The sequence below is a fragment of the Convolutriloba macropyga genome, chromosome 12, assembly GCF_964194025.1.
Source record: "Convolutriloba macropyga chromosome 12, txConMacr16.3, whole genome shotgun sequence".
In the NCBI taxonomy this organism is placed as follows: domain Eukaryota; kingdom Metazoa; phylum Xenacoelomorpha; order Acoela; family Convolutidae; genus Convolutriloba; species Convolutriloba macropyga.
In genome coordinates this window covers 10,421,259-10,438,823 of record NC_134479.1, presented here as the reverse complement: position 1 = coordinate 10,438,823, position 17,565 = coordinate 10,421,259, and the positions used below count along the sequence as shown (strand labels likewise).

At 35.8% G+C, this 17,565-nt stretch overlaps 1 protein-coding gene across 1 annotated transcript in view; it reads right to left on the bottom strand.

The window, feature by feature from the left end:
• LOC142351183 (uncharacterized) overlaps positions 1–4,988 on the bottom strand; it is a 28,409-nt gene extending 23,421 nt beyond the window's left edge. Inside the window, exon 1 of the mRNA XM_075403305.1 lies at positions 4,430–4,988. Within this exon, the coding sequence (XP_075259420.1) occupies positions 4,430–4,960 (531 nt within the window). The 5' untranslated portion in view covers positions 4,961–4,988. The remainder of the gene's footprint in view (positions 1–4,429) is intronic.
• Between the last annotated feature and the right edge of the window lie 12,577 nt (positions 4,989–17,565).

Here is a 17,565-nt window from a genome sequence, read left to right as displayed (position 1 = left end):
GTTACCACCTATGTGCAGCTCCACTTTTGCGAGTAATTTATCGTGTGGCACACTATCGAAGGCTTATTTAAAATGTAGGTAGAGGATATATAACTTATTTTCATTTTCATCAAGACTTTTGTAAAGAAGCTCGAGGAAAATTAGTCGCTGCATCACAACAGACCTGTGTCTCCAAAATCCATGTTGGACTTATCGAGATATGGCTTAACTATTTCGTAAATTTGATTGAAAATTAATTTCTCTAAAACCTGCGACACAATACAAAGTAAGCTGATTGATCTGTAGTTCTCAATCAAGGCTCGGTTTTCGTCTTTGAAAATCGGGATTACTTCGCTCCTTTTCCAATATGATGGAAAATGCCCTTTGTTCAAAGCCACTTGGAATACTATAAGCACGGATTTTGAAAGAGCTGGCAGGTTTTTTTAAGACTGTATTACCAATACTGTCAGGTCTACATGCTTTGTTGGTTTGAAGTTTTGCCAGTATCTCTGATTTTTTCTTCGTCGATGTTCACTTTGTTATATTTTTGATCTAACACATTTTCATAGTGATTGTATTACATTTTTGGAATACACTGGAGAATAAATCACTAAATTATTGGCACTTCAATATCCCTTCGTTGGTTGTGTTATTCTGCTAAGACATTGTTTCCGGATATCTATTACAAATGAAGACAGATTTAAGGTATTTTTGGAGGTCAGAGAATCCGACCTCCAAAACTTCTGATTCGATAATAACTTTTTTCATGCCCTCATCTGTCCTGAGCAAAAACGTTTTGGTCAAAAACACTGGTAAATGTGGCTGTAGAAGTTACAATAGTTTAAAAAAACATGACCGACAAACGTCGGGCGAATTGCTCTCAAACAACCGGCGATTGGTTAGCTTTGTCAGTAGCTAGCCAAGGTTTAGTGAGGCTAGCTTTAACTTGTTTCGACTTTGCAATTTCTAGTTTTCTTGCCTTGTCAGAAAATAAAACAAGTAGAAAAAACTGATAATCTAAAAATATTGCAAAATTTAAAAGAAAAGTTTCGAGATTTCACAATGGAAAAAAATGTTGAAAACAATTTTCAGTCTCTGGATTTCTATCAAGTAACCCATCTGCAAGACTTCAAAAGTTTTGTTGGTCAATAAGGATAGTTAAGTTTGAAATTAATTGCGAATTTTAACAAAATCTTGCTCAAAGTCAAGATATTAGAATCTTCAAAACCTATTCATTGTCTCAAGAGACTATCCAGTATCCTTATTTCAAGCTTTAAACAGTTTTACCGTCTCAAAGATCCATAAACCTGGATTATGGTGATAATTTTTCGAAAATTTAAAAAAAAATTATTTTTTATCAAACAAATCCTAAAGCTGGAGTCATTAAAAAATTGTAAACCATTCCAATAATTCCAGAAACTAAACAACAGCTTATATTCAAGCCTTGGAGGGGTTTCCTAAGACACTGTTGCCGGAAAAATTAAAAAAATCAAAAAACTTAAAATTGCAAATATATATTTTTAAAAAAAATTGCTTAAATTCGTGATAATAAAATCCTTGAAAACTTCCCATTATATCCAGAAACCAGGCAGTTAGCTATTATCAAACCCTAGAGAAATTTATGTGGCACTTCAGGCTGGAGAAACTTAAAAATTTTTTAAAAATGTGAGAAAAATTGCAAGTTATTTAAAAAATGCTAAAACTACAAACCAAGTAATAGCCAAAAAAATACCAGTAACTTATTAACAAACCCTAACGGAAGTTTTGTCAAAAATGCTAAAATTCGTGATAACATCTTGAAAAATCTTCCATTACATTTAGAAACTATACAGTAGCCTATTTTTAAAACCTTGAGGAGGTTTCCTTGTTCTTGAGGCAGAAAACACCTTAAAAAAAAACAATTTAAAAAAAAAACTTGAAAAAAAGCAAGTCTTATAAAAAAAATGCTAAAATTTAAGCCATTAAAATTTGAAAAACTAATCCATGGCCAAACAATTGTCAGTGAATTATTAACAAACCCTTAGGATGTTTTCTGGTCCCTGGAAAGAACTGAATAAGGAATAGAAAATGTCAAAAATTTGAAAAAATTGCACATTTTGTCAAAAAAGCTAAAATTTGTGATGTTAAAATGTTGATACCATTCCATTACCACTAGAAACTATCCAGTAACCTATTATTAAAACCTAGAGAAGGTTACTTGACACCGAGGGCTACTCAAAATCAAAAGGTCAAAAATTTTCAAAAAGCTTGAAAAAAAGTGTGCAAAATAGTATAAATTTGCGTGTTTTCACCGAGCGGTTGTTCGTCAGTAGCCAGAAACGGGGAGGGGGTGACCCGAGGGCTGATGGGGGAGAGGTTGGGGCAACAGCGGGGTGGGGGGTAACAGCGCGGGGGGGGGGGGTTGGGGCAAAAGTGGGGGGGGGGGTCAACAGTGGAGGGGTCTTCAATCTCTAAAAGCACCCTTCACACCATAAGTATAAGTCTCCAAAACAGTTAAAGCTCAAAAGCTCTAAGAGCACTTATTGCCCGCTGGGCGCTACCTGTTCATCTCGTTTTTGAGGACGAAAAGTCAAAAGGGTCTGACGAAAAATCGGTCAAGCGAAAAATCGCGTAAAAAAAGACTGACAGGACTAATATAATTGCTAAACTTTGTTTGAGAGCAATTAATAAGATTTTCATGTTTTATCTAGATAATCGACAACTAACCCAAACCATTAAGGAAACAGAAGTTCCCCGTCATGTCTATTCAGAGAATCTTCTTGTTTCAAGCTATTGCTAGCCGTACTGTAACACTTTGCTTCAGAAATGCGAAAAAATACTGGAAACTGAAACGATTTTTTTTTACAAATTAATTGTCACATTAAGGTTCTCCTAACCCTCGAAAAATTAGATCGTTTCAACAATTGCCCCCCCCCCCTTTTGCAAAAGGGGGGCTATTCTTGAATAGAATTTAAGCGAGTGATTTATTAACCAATCAGAGACGAGCAAAAACTATCCGTGTATGCTCATACTGTGTTAAACTGGATAGAATAAAATGCGCCATGCTAGGGCAATTAGCCGAATTGGAATACAAAGTGAAAAGAATTTCCGACTGGCGGGTCGGTGGGCCGCCGCGATAACCGACCCGCGATTTCCGGATTACATCCCGTAGTGCGTGAGGCATGGCCGTGAACAGCGGTCCGCAATTGCGCTTAAACCATTTTTCGGCTATCTAAACTGTAGGCCAACTAATATTGTGGTAAAGTATAGCACAGAAGAGGAGGCGATTCTCTACTAGGTACCAAAGGGGGGGGCAATTGTTGAAAAGATCCGAAAAATTTAAAAGTTGCAACTAGATTTTTTGGACCACGAAGATCTTTTATTGAACAACTTGATGTTAAACATCTCGTAAAATATTGCACTAGTTTGTCTGATCAACTTATTTCTACCAGGGTTCAAGACGCAGGGTTTACCAAAATCCATTCAAATTCAAATCTTCCCACAATACTTTGACAAACTTTCAAATGAATGCCTGCGCAACATCCGAACGTGCTTACAACAGAACACATTCCAGTTGGATAAAGTTTGTTCTTATTATTGTAACGGATGTCAGCATTGTAAGCACTTAGCTAGCGGGCTGATTTTTATTTGGGTTTTCCTATAGCATCGGAAATTCAAGTCTTTCTTTCATTTAAAGTAAAACATACCCGGCAAATTGCCCGAAAATAGCCGCCGTTGATTCCAATAAGCATGATTGGGATTGAACGAATAGAATATATTGAAAAAAAAAAGATTTTTAAACAAAAATATTTTTTAAGTCCGATTTATTTTGATGGCATTTCGTAGTTGAACAGACTTCTGTTTCTTAGAGAGAGGCTACAGGGGCTACTATCAACACCAATAAGCATTAGAGGTGGTAACTAAGACTTATAGGAACGACGTTCAAATAGCGGGCATCTAAAATTGGGCTTTATGGGTTTATCCCGTTTCTATTTCTGACTTCAATTTTTTATACCGACTCTGTTCATTTTGAATTGCTTTGCTTAGCAACTGATGTTCAAATTCACTTTAAGCAGAATGAGAGAAACTAGCCTAGAGAAGTCAAAAAGATTTCACGCAAAATGCTGAAAAAGCGGCAAAATGGTAAAGCGAAAAAAAGTTTGACCAAGTAAAAAAAAAAATACGAGCGCAATAATAGCCGGCTGAGAAGATGAGGGCGGCTATTAAAAATGAAACCAATTCCTGTGAACGTTCAATTGGACTTTTGGAAGGAAATTGCCGCCAATTGCAATCAGCAGCTTAAAATTCATGAGAGCAATTTTGCTTATATAAAACCAAGTTGGAAAGAGTCACTGCACTGAAGAAATTAAATGCTGACAATAAATGACAAAATGTATTTAAAAAAGACCATCAGGACCTAAATAATTGCCACAAGCTTCGTTTGAAAGAAAACAATTAAAAAAAGAATCACCTTCGATTCCGCTGATTTGAGCATATTTAATATGGATCCATTTAACTCTTCTCCGTTTGAGTTTGAGGACAGTTTGTGAGCACTTTTGACGTGATTGGACTTCGAACTGAGGTTCATAATGTCATGATTAACTGCTCCTCCAATTTCTTTTGAACTTTGAAGTTTGGAAATACATGACGTCAGCGTCTTATAGACCTTTCTAGAATCATCTTTTTCGTGAAACCAGACAGCGTAAATGCCCTTGGCGTTTTTATAAAGAAGGTAGGGAAAGTTGAGTTGAAGTCCAACATCATGGGATAGAAGTTCAGAAAAATTTTGCTGACTTTTTGTATTCATTAGAGTGAAGCCAAAACTTGGTCGCTTAGAGCGTTCAAAAACAAAAATTTTTCCTTCAGTATCTGTTTTGATCCATTTCGTTTCTCTGGTGTTAAAGTTGTAGAGAATACAATGCCCAGAATGACACAAAACTTTTTCTATTGTGTCATCTCTTCTTTGGAGAGCTCCTAGCATAATATCTCGGGCAATTGCCATATTGAATCTAAAAAGAGAAAAGAAAGGCTAGCCCATTCTAATGGTTGTTTTTTTTCTTGATGTTATGTTGATGGCTACAGAAGAAAATTGTGTCCCCAATTCTGGTTTATTGTTTGTTTTCTGGTCTTCAGGTTGTCCTCTGGAAAAACGCTCTTCAATTTTAAAAAAAGAGGTCAATTAAAAGAAAGCCCCTCCCGTACAAGGGTAGTCAACTCGGGGCAGCAAGTTAACTCCTATGTTTATCAAGTCAAGTCCTATATTTATAAATCCTGACAGTAGTCAGAAATTTAAGCGAAAGATAGAGAAAGTGACAAGCATCAGAATTATAATCAAAATAGATATGATAAATAGCAATCAAAATAATATAACAGACTAATGTCGGGCGAAATGCTCTCAAACGATTGGCGAGCGGTGATCTTCAGTGGTACCCAGCTGGGGCTTAGGGATGCACCAGGTGGGTGTCACTGCCGTGATGAGGGAGTCAAGCGATAGGGGGGCCCAAATCACCGTGATGGAGGAGGGTGGACGTGGGTGCGGCGTTGATTGAGCGGGGTGGGGGCGGTTGCGGCTGACTGATGGGGTGATAGAGGGGTGTAAAACTTTTAAGATCAATAACCGCCCTTCTTCACACCTTGATAGTTGCCTCAAAATACTTTCGTATACTTAGAGATTAGTAAGGCGTGAAAAATCAAGGAATCTTCCGCTTTGACTCCCGACGGTTTCCAAACAAAACTTCTGAAGAGATCACCTTATCTATTTGGTTCACTGTTGTATCCTTTGTTCAGTTGTTATTTTATGCCGTAAGTCTCCGGCAATATGGAAGGTTGCTCGTATCACTCCGCTCTTCAAAGGTGGTTCTCGCAACAACATCAAATTTTATCGGCCAATCAGCCCACTTCCAAAAGTATCCCTGCTATTTGAAAGAATTATATTCAATTATCTTTATTCATGCTTGAGTAAGGAGCTTCACCCACAGCAATTTGGCTTCTAGTCGCACAAAGAAGCAGTCCTGCAACTTTTGGATTAACTCGAAAAAGTTTTTAGCTCTAAATCTCAACACAAGTTTGCAATTTATTTTGACTATGAGAAGGCCTTTGATAAGGTCCCACACACTATCTTGGTTGAAAAACTTCGCCGTTTTAAGCTTGATGGTAGTTTTTGCACACATTTGGAGTGGTACCTTTGCAACAGGTATCAATTTACACAAGTCAATAAGTCGAAGTCAAAACTTCTTCCATGACTTAGCGGTGTACCGCAGGGCTCCGTACTGGGTCCCTTTTTATTTTTGGTTTTCGTGAACGATTTACCAAGCATTTTCCTTGATTCCATGGTTTGGTTGTTCGCAGATGCCCTTAAAATGCTTTTCACCGACCTGAATTTCCATGACGATCTTTGACGCCTTTATTCTTGAAATATCTGCAATGGAATGATTGCAAATGCATGTAAGACTAAATGTTTGCACTTTAATGGCTCAGCCAAGATTTCTACGACACAACATGAAGTACTGGAAAACGTCTCTTCACACAAGGATCTGGGTGTATACATCAGTAATGATCTGAAATGGGATTTCCACGCTACTTCTAAGCTCTGTAAAGCTCGTCAATGTTTCTTCAGTTTGAAAGCGAAAATATATTTCAATACTACGTCTCATGTCAAGCTCCGCCTTTACCGGAGCCTTGTCCTCTCCGTACTTTTAAATGGGTTTCCTGCGTGGTATCCAGATGTATCCATGCTTAACAAATTAGAGAATTTCCAGCTTCTTATGGATATTCGGACGAAAATCATCTTACCTGAAGCAACCTAAAGACAACAATTTTCTGCCACTCTGCTATCAACTCGAATATATTACTTTCTCTTTTCTATCGCAACTGATGTTAGATAAGTACAACTATGATCACTCACAGTATTTAGTATTTGAGGAGCCTTCACGGTGTTTGCGCGGATCATCCACAAATGTCCTGGAATTAAAGAACCACCATAAGCACGCTAGCATCTCATTCTTCGGTCTTTCACTTTTAATTGCCAAATATTTTTTCAGAAGCAAAATCATCAATGGCTTTGACAGCTACAACAAGAAAGCTCCGAAGAGCTACCTCATGCGAAAAACATTCGATCCAGACATTATATGTACATTCTTTGTTTGCTGTGTCTGTAATTCATGCAAACTTATCAAGAGTATATGCTAAAATAATAATGGTTCTCGAAAGAGAATAAAGTCTTTCCCTCTCTCTCTCTGAGAGCTGCTGGGTCACTGAATGCCCTCCGAGCGCTACTTCTTATCCCATACGAAAATGCCGTCAAGCACAAAATCACATTTAATAAAGACCAGAAGGCTATAATAATTGCTCCAAACTTCAATTGAGAGCAATTAATAAGCCAATTTTATTTATTGCAACAAGTAAAATAAAATTATAACCATTTGGTTATATATAATTGAAACACAAAGTTCTTCATCGCTGAAACAAATTATAATAATAAACATCAATCAATTTCTTAAAGTATCACATGAAATTTTCTTTCGATTTTCTTCCTAAAATTAAAAATAACGTTTAAAAGCACCTACGTTACGATTTAAAGGAATTTTCTCATGTGGTGAGAGCAAGAAATCATTCAACATTTTCATAAAAACGGTTTAACTTTTTGCCAATCGAAGCCACTGTGTTAACTTATTCCACTTTTATAATGCATTCCAACGTCGGTTTTGACATTGTCTGACCTTGAATTGTTTATTTTTGAGTATTCTAATGGAGACTTAGATACTCGTAAAAATTTTTTCAGAATTTTCAGGCCCGGCTGTATCATCATGAAATTTGATAAGCGTCATTTTTGCTATTATTAGCTCAGCTGGTAGAGTCTGTGTTTGGATTAGCAAATCTCTCCGTCTGTCATACTTTTTGAGTAGAAAGCAAACATTTAAACCCCAGTTAATCTGTCGGTTAAGGCGTTTTAGTTTTTTTGCAGATAAATTTTGAAAGATTGCCAAACACGACAAAAGTCAAAGCACAAGTTTTTTTAGAAGAATGCGCGCGTTCAGGGGTATTTGATATATTTTTAGGTATATTGATCTTTTAGCAGGAGCCATGTTTTTAAGGTGTTGTTCAGCTGCTCATCGAAACTGAGATTACCCACAATTTGAATACCAATAAATATGCTACTTTTTGTGTTGTGAGAACACCGTTCTTTTAATAAGAAAATCTGAATTCAGAATTTTTGCGCGAGAAATAGTTTAATTGGGTTTTTTGTAGGCAAAAATCGTTTAGTCATTTCTCCATATTTATCTGCTTTTTGAAAATTTTTGTCGACTTTTCCATGTAAGCTACTTTACCGTCCTCAACTGACAATACTTGTGTCATCTGCGGATTGTATTACTTCAGCCGTTGTGTTCATATTAGATGTGAAATCAATCACATATAAAGAAAAGTGAGTGGTCCTAACACAGTTCCCTGTGAGACAACGTGATTCAAAAATTCACAATCAGATAAAACCTTTTTTCTGCGGTTGACTAGAAACGAATACAGCAATTTTTTCGCTTCCTGGGAAAAATCCTACATTTTAATTTTATAAGAAAAATCTTATGCGAAATGGAATTAAACGCTTTTACCAGCTCTAGAAAAATAGCAACAGTTTCTTTGCTTTGAGCTCAATTAGACCAAACTGTTTAAACCAGTTAAAAAACTGCATCTGATGCTGACTTTTTTCTGAAATCCAATTAACTCTTACCAATGAAATCTGTCATCTGAGTCAGAAAGGGGCGCCCAATATTTTTCGCAAAATTCGGAGTTACAGAAAGTGGTCGATTGTATGTGCTATCTTATTAATCGCATTTTGAAATTTGGTGTTAAATCGGCGAGTTTCATTTCATTTGTAAAAATTTTTTCTTTAACGCACTCATTTAATGCGAGCTGTAGATGTACGCCTACAGCTAATTTGCAATTTTTCATGAGACTAATTGAGTCTAACCAGGTCCTGCTGCTTGATTATCGTCCATCAAACCAATGTCTGAATAAATATTTTTTCCTTTCAAAGTTCTGAATGTGAATTTGGGTATATTGAGTTTATGAGGGTATTTACAAGAAATATCTGAACTTTTGAAGACATCTAAATTTGCAAATTATCTATTTAATTAATTAACAACTTTTTTTTGGTTCCCTTGAATATTCACCATTATCTAATCTGATTTCATCAACCTTGTCATTGTTGTCACTCGGATTAGTCTTCTGTTTATAGAATTTTTATTGTTCTTTACATGTTGGCAGTTTTTTGGAAGAAAATGATGCTGTATGCTTTCCTATATTTGTTGTACGCTTCCCTTAATCTCCTTTTGACTAAATTTCTTAAATGCTTATATTCTTTGTACGTCTCGCCTCTCCAGAAATTGAACCCCTCTTATAACAGTTTGAATTAATACGTGTTTTTCAACAATGTTCTCTAAAACATTGATGAATGAATCAAACATATCGTTGCCATTGGTACATTCTCCGCCATTCGGCAAGGACAAGATCTCTGTTAAATTTAGACTGAGAAAAGTTGAGAATTTCTTAAACTTTTCAAGTTGTCACTCTCAGATTTCAATGAGAGGTTTTGTTTGAATATAACAAGAAAATGTTCGGATATAAAAGGAGTTGTTGTTACAATGCAGGCAATTATCTGTTCTTTTGAAATGAAAAAGTGAACAGCAATGAAAAACTATAAATGTTCTATCAGTGCATCTGGCTGCATCCCTTTTTTTAACAACTTTTAATCCTGAGTTTATAGCAAAGATGTCCAGTTTAATTTTCTCTGTCTTGCTCAGATAATTCAAGTTGTAATATCCCTGCAAAATAACGTTATCTGTAATACTATATGCCCGAAATGGTTCGGTACTTAAGCGATCAAGAAACTACTCCCCAAGACTCCCCAATAATATTTGCTATCATTTTAAATTTTTTTGATTTAATGACTGAAAAATTTCTCTCGATCGACGAGTGAGGCAATTTTCTTCAGGAGCTGTAACCTATACAGTTCTCTTTATGGGCGCAAAAATAGTTGCAAACGCCGGGATTTGAACCATTGACTTCCAGATCCCTCACCAGAAACCCTGTCTACTGGGCCATCAGGCCTCTTTTCGCTATGTTGTAATCGATTTTCATTTTAGCAAAATGATTCACTTTGGAATGAGAACAATGGAGATGACTACAAAAGGAGAAACAAAAGCGTAAAAAAGTCACTTCAGAAGTCAAGGAATGTTCACCAAGAAAGACGCAAAAACAGTCAACCGAAAAATTTGCAATAAAGAAGGCCAAAAAATGTACAATGGTTGCTACGAACTTCGTTGTAGAGCAATAAATTTTTTATAGTGACTTTGAATCAAAATTAGAACAAAATATAGAAATATATAGGAAAACGACCTCCTTTAGTAGAATAAAAGCTAAAATATAAGTTGCCCCACTGCGTGAATATTGGAGGTTAGGGGCCTTCTCAGCATGATGCAAACTGGAATTATTCAAATCTGAGTTTTTGATTTAAAGATAAAAAAAAGAGAGGAGATAAAAAGCGTTGTTGTGACTAGGTAGGCAATTATCTGATTCTTCGATATCAAACAGTGATCAAAATTGCAAATTGTGAGTCAGTAAATCTAATTGCATCCCTTAGTTTAACCATTTCTAATCTTGAAGATGACGCCAAAACGATTATTTTTTTCTGTCTTGCTCAGATAATTCAAGTTGTAATCTCCCTGCAAAATAACGTTATCTGTAATACTATATGCCCGCAATATTTCGGTACTAAAGCGATCAAGAAACTACTCCCCAAGACTCCCCAATAATATTTGCTATCATTTAAAAATTTTTTGATTTAATGACTGAAAAATTGCTCTAAATCGACGAGCGAGGCAAATTTTTACAGGGGCTGTAGCCTATACAATTTTTTTTATGGACGCAAAAGTAGTTGCATACGCTGGGATTCGAACCATTGACTTCCAGATCACTCACCAGAAACTCTGCCCACTGGGCCATCAGGCCTCTTTTTGCTATGTTGTAATCGATTTTCATTTTAGCAAAATGATTCACTTTGGAATGAGAACAATAGAGATGACTACAAAAGGAGAAACAAAAGCGTAAAAAAGTCACTTCAGAAGTCAAGGAATGTCCACCAAGAAAGGCGCAAAAACAGTCTAGCAAAAAATTTGCAATAAAGAAGGCCAAAAAATGTACAATGGTTGCTACGAACTTCGTTGTAGAGCAATAAATTTTTTATAGTGACTTTGAATCAAAATTAGAACAAAATATAGAAATATATAGGAAAACGGCCTCCTTTTTTAGACTAAAAGCTATGATATAAGTTGTCCCCCACTGCGGGAATATTGGAGTTTAGGGGCCTTCTCAGCATGATGCAAACTCGTATTATTCAAATCTGAGTTTTTGATTTAAAGATAACAAAAAAGAGAGGAGTTAAAAAGCGTTGTTGTGACTAGGTAGGCAATTATCTGATTCTTCGATATCATACAGTGATCAAAACTGCAAACTGTAAGTCAGTAAATCTAATTGCATGCCTTAGTTAACTATTTCTAATCTTGGAGATGACGCCAAAATGATTATTTTTTTCTGTCTTGCTCAGATAATTCAAGTTGTAATCTCCTTGCAAAATAACGTTATCTATAATACTATATGCCTGCTATTGTTCGGTACTTAAGCGATCAAGAAACTACTCCCCAAGACTCCCTAATGAAATTTGCTATCTTTTTAAAATTTTTTGATTTAATGACTGAAAATTTGCTCTCAATCAACGAGCGAGGCAAATTTTTCCAGGGGCTCTAGCCTATACAATTTTTTATGGATGCAAAAGTAGTTGCATACGCCGGGATTCGAACCACTGACTTCCAGATCCCTCACCAGAAACTCTGCCAACTGGGCCATCAGGCCTCTTTTTGCTATGTTGTAATCGATTTTCATTTTAGCGAAATGATTCACTTTGGAATGAGAACAATGGAGATGACTACAGAAGGAGAAACAAAAGCGTAAAAAAGTCACTTCAGAAGTCAAGGAATGTTCATCAAGAAAGGCGCAAAAACATTCAAGCGAAAAATTTGCAATAAAGAAGGCCAAAAAATGCACAATGGTTGCTACGAACTTCGTTGTAGGGCAATAAATTTTTTATAGTGACTTTGAATCAAAATTAGAACAAAATATAGAAATATATAGAAAAACGCCCTCCTTTTTTAGACTAAAAACTAAAATATAAGTTGCCCCCCACTGCGTGAATATTGGAGGTTAGGGGCCTTCTCAGCATGATGCAAACTCGTATTATTAAAGTCTGAGTTTTTGATTTAAAGATAACAAAAAAAGAGAGGAGTTAAAAAGCGTTGTTGTGACTAGGTAGGCAATTATCTGATTCTTCGATATCAAACAGTGATGAAAACTGCAAATTGTAAGTCAGTAAATCGAATTGCATCCCTTAGTTTAACAATTTCTAATCTTGAAGTTGACGCCAAAATGATTATTTTTTTCTGTCTTGCTCAGATAATTCAAGTTGTAATCTCCCTGCAAAATAACGTTATCTGTAATACTATATGCCTGCAATAGTTCGGTACTTAAGCGATCAAGAAACTACTCTCCAAGAGTCCCTAATAAAATTTGCTATCATTTTAAAAATTTTTGATTTAATGACTGAAAAATTGCTCTCAATCGACGAGCGAGGCAAATTTTTCCAGGGGCTGTAGCCTATACAATTTTTTATGGGCGCAAAAATAGTTGCATACGCCGGGATTTGAGCCATTGACTTCCAGATCCCTCACCAGAAACTCTGCCCACTGGGCCATCAGGCCTCTTTTTGCTATGTTGTAATCGATTTTCATTTTAGCAAAATGATTCACTTTGGAATGAGAACAATAGAGATGACTACAAAAGGAGAAACAAAAGCGTAAAAAAGTCACTTCAGAAGTCAATGAATGCTCACCAAGAAGGGCGCAAAAACAGTCAAGCAAAAAATTGGCAATAAAGAAGGCCAAAAAATGTACAATGGTTGCTACGAACTTCGTTGTAGAGCAATAATCTTTTTATAGTGACTTTGAATCAAAATTAGAACAAAATATAGAAATATATAGGAAAACGGCCTCGTTTTTTAGACTAAAAGCTAAAACATAAGTTGCCCCCCACTGCGTGAATATTGGAGGTTAGGGGCCTTCTCAGCATGATGCAAACTCGTATTATTCAAATCTGAGTTTTTGATTTAAAGATAACAAAAAAAGAGAGGAGTTAAAAAGCGTTGTTGTGACTAGGTAGGCAATTATCTGATTCTTCGATATCAAACAGTGATCAAAACTGCAAATTGTAAGTCAGTAAATCTAATTGCTTCCCTTAGTTTAACAATTTCTAATCTTGAAGATGACGCCAAAATGATTATTTTTTTCTGTCTTGCTCAGATAATTCAAGTTGTAATCTCCCTGCAAAATAACGTTATCTGTAATACTATATGCCTGCAATAGTTCGGTACTTAAGCGATCAAGAAACTACTCTCCAAGACTCCCTAATAAAATTTGCTCTCATTTTAAAATTTTTTGATTTAATGACTGAAAAATTGCTCTCAATCGACGAGCGAAGCAAATTTTTCCAGGGGCTGTAGCCTATACAATTTTTTTATGGGCGCAAAAATAGTTGCATACGCCGGGATTCGAACCATTGACTTCCAGATCCCTCACCAGAAACTCTGCCCACTGGGCTATCAGGCCTCTTTTTGCTATGTTGTAATCGATTTTCATTTTAGCAAAATGATTCACTTTGGAATGAGAACAATAGAGATGACTACAAAAGGAGAAACAAAAGCGTAAAAAAGTCACTTCAGAAGTCAAGGAATGCTCACCAAGAAGGGCGCAAAAACAGTCAAGCAAAAAATTTGCAATAAAGAAGGCCAAAAAATGTACAATAGTTGCTACGAACTTCGTTGTAGAGCAATAATTTTTTTATAGTGACTTTGAAACAAAATTAGAACAAAATATAGAAATTTATAGGAAAACGGCCTCGTTTTTTAGACTAAAAGCTAAAATATAAGTTGCCCCCCACTGCGTGAATATTGGAGGTTAGGGGCCTTCTCAGCATGATGCAAACTCGTATTATTCAAATCTGAGTTTTTGATTTAAAGTTAACAAAAAAGAGAGGAGTTAAAACGCGTTGTTGTGACTAGGTAGGCAATTATCTGATTCTTCGATATCAAACAGTGATCAAAATTGCAAATTGTGAGTCAGTAAATCTAATTGCATCCCTTAGTTTAACAATTTCTAATCTTGAAGATGACGCCAAAATGATTATTTTTTTCTGTCTTGCTCAGATAATTCAAGTTGTAATCTCCCTGCAAAATAACGTTATCTATAATAGTATATGCCTGCTATTGTTCGGTACATAAGCGATCATGAAACTACTCCCCAAGACTCCCTAATAAAATTTGCTATCATTTTAAATTTTTTTGATTTAATGACTGAAAAATTGCTCTCAACCGACGAGCGAAGCAAATTTTTCCAGGGGCTGTAGCCTATACAATTTTTTTATGGGCTCAAAAGTAGTTGCATTCGCCGGGATTCGAACCATTGACTTCCAGATCCCTCACCAGAAACTTTGCCCACTGGGCCATCAGGCCTCTTTTTGCTATGTTGTAATCGATTTTCATTTTAGCGAAATGATCCACTTTGGAATGAGAACATTAGAGATGACTACAAAAGGAGAAACAAAAGCGTAAAAAAGTCACTTCAGAAGTCAAGGAATGTTCATCAAGAAAGGCGCAAAAACATTCAAGCAAAAAATTTGCAATAAAGAAGGCCAAAAAATGTACAATGGTTGCTACGAACTTTGTTGTAGAGCAATAAATCTTTTATAGTGACTTTGAATCAAAATTAGAACAAAAAATAGAAATAAATAGGAAAACGGCCTCCTTTTTTAGACTAAAAGCTAAAATATAAGTTGCCCCCCACTGCGTGAATATTGGAGGTTAGGGGCCTTCTCAGCATGATGCAAACTCGTATTATTCAAATCTGAGTTTTTGATTTAAAGATAACAAAAAAAGAGAGGAGTTAAAAAGCGTTGTTGTGACTAGGTAGGCAATTATCTGATTCTCCGATATCAAACAGTGATCAAAATTGCAAATTGTAAGTCAGTAAATCTAATTGCATCCCTTAGTTTAACAATTTCTAATCTTGAAGATGACGCCAAAATGATTATTTTTTTCTGTCTTGCTCAGATAATTCAAGTTTTAATCTCCCTGGAAAATAACGTTTTCTATAATACTATATGCCTGCTTTTGTTCGGTACTTAAGCAATCATGAAACTACTCCCCAAGACTCCCTAATAAAATTTGCTCTCATTTTAAAATTTTTTGATTTAATGACTGAAAAATTGCTCTCAATCGACGAGCGAGGCAAATTTTTCCAGGGGCTCTAGCCTATACAATTTTTTTATGGGCTCAAAAGTAGTTGCATACGCCAGGATTCGAACCATTGACTTCCAGATCCCTCACGAGAAACTCTGCCCACTGGGCCATCAGGCCTCTTTTTGCTATGTTGTAATCGATTTTCATTTTAGCGAAATGATTCACTTTGGAATGAGAACATTAGAGATGACTACAAAAGGAGAAACAAAAGCGTAAAAAAGTCACTTCAGAAGTCAAGGAATGTTCATCAAGAAAGGCGCAAAAACATTCAAGCAAAAAATTTGCAATAAAGAAGGCCAAAAAATGCACAATGGTTGCTACGAACTTCGTTGTAGGGCAATAAATTTTTTATAGTGACTTTGAATCAAAATTAGAACAAAATATAGAAATATATAGGAAAACGACCTCCTTTAGTAGAATAAAAGCTAAAATATAAGTTGCCCCACTGCGTGAATATTGGAGGTTAGGGGCCTTCTCAGCATGATGCAAACTGGTAATATTCAAATCTGAGTTTTTGATTTAAAGATTAAAAAAAAGAGAGGAGTTAAAAAGCGTTGTTGTGACTAGGTAGGCAATTATCTGATTCTTCGATATCAAACAGTGATCAAAACTGCAAATTGTAAGTCAGTAAATCTAATTGCATCCATTAGTTTAACAATTTCTAATCTTGAAGATGACGCCAAAATGATTATTTTTTTTCTGTCTTGCTCAGATAATTCAAGTTGTAATCTCCCTGCAAAATAACGTTATCTGTAATACTATATGCCCGCAATATTTCGGTACTAAAGCGATCAAGAAACTACTCCCCAAGACTCCCCAATAATATTTGCTATCATTTTAAAATTTTTTGATTTAATGACTGAAAAATTGCTCTCAATCGACGAGCGAGGCAAATTTTTCCAGGGGCTGTAGCCTATACAATTTTTTTATGGGCGCAAAAGTAGTTGCATACGCCGGGATTCGAACCATTGACTTCCAGATCCCTCACTTGAAACTCTGCCCACTGGGCCATCAGGCCTCTTGTTGCTATGTTGTAATTGATTTTCATTTTAGCAAAATGATTCACTTTGGAATGAGAACAATAGAGATGACTACAAAAGGAGAAACAAAAGCGTAAAAAAGTCACTTCAGAAGTCAATGAATGTTCACAAAGAAAGGCGCAAAAACAGTCAAGCGAAAAAATTGCAATAAAGAAGGCCAAAAAATGTACAATGGTTGCTACGAACTTCGTTGTAGAGCAATAAATTTTTTATAGTGACTTTGAATCAAAATTAGAACAAAATATAGAAATATATAGGAAAACGGCCTACTTTTTTAGACTAAAAGCTAAAATATAAGTTGCCCCCCACTACGTGAATATTGGAGGTTAGGGGCTTTCTCAGCATGATGCAAGCTCATATTATTCAAATCTGAAGTTTGATTTGAAGATAACAAAAAAAGAGAGGAGCTAAAAAGTGCTGTTGTGACAAGGTAGGCAATTATCTGATCCTTCGACATCACACAGTGATCAAAAAATGCAAATGGTAAGTCAGTAAATCTAATGCATCCCTCAGTTTAACAATTTCTAATCGTGAAGTTGACGCAAAAAGGTCTAATTAATTTTTCCGTTCTTGATCAGATAATTCAATTTATAATCTCACAGCGAAATAACATTATCGGTAATACTATATGCCACCGATAGTTCGGTTTTTAACTGATCAAGAAAATACTCCCCATGACACCTCAAATTTTTTTGCTATCGTAATAAAAATGTTTTTGATTTAATGTCTGAAAAATTGTTCTCGATCGACAGGCGACGCAAATAATTCCGGGGCTGTAGCCTAAGTTTTTCTTTATTACCGCAAACAAAGTTGTATACGCCGGGTTTCGAACCATTGACCTCCAGATTCCCAACCAGAATCACTTTGGTGTGATAACAATAGAGATCACTCAAAAAGGACGAACGAAAGCGTGAAAAGATCACTTGAGAAGTCAAAGATTTTTTTGGAAGAAAAGCGCAAAAAAGAAATCAGCAAAATGTTGCCATAAAAAAGACAAATATAGACCCATTTAGAACAACGGCCTTCTTTTATTAGTCTACAAGAGCTTGATTAAACATTGCCTCCTCACCAACAATGCGTGAGTATTGGATGGTCCGGGGCCTTCCCAGCATGAAGCAGGCTCGTATTGTTCAAATCTCTGATTTGATTTGAAGATAACAGGAAAATTATTCG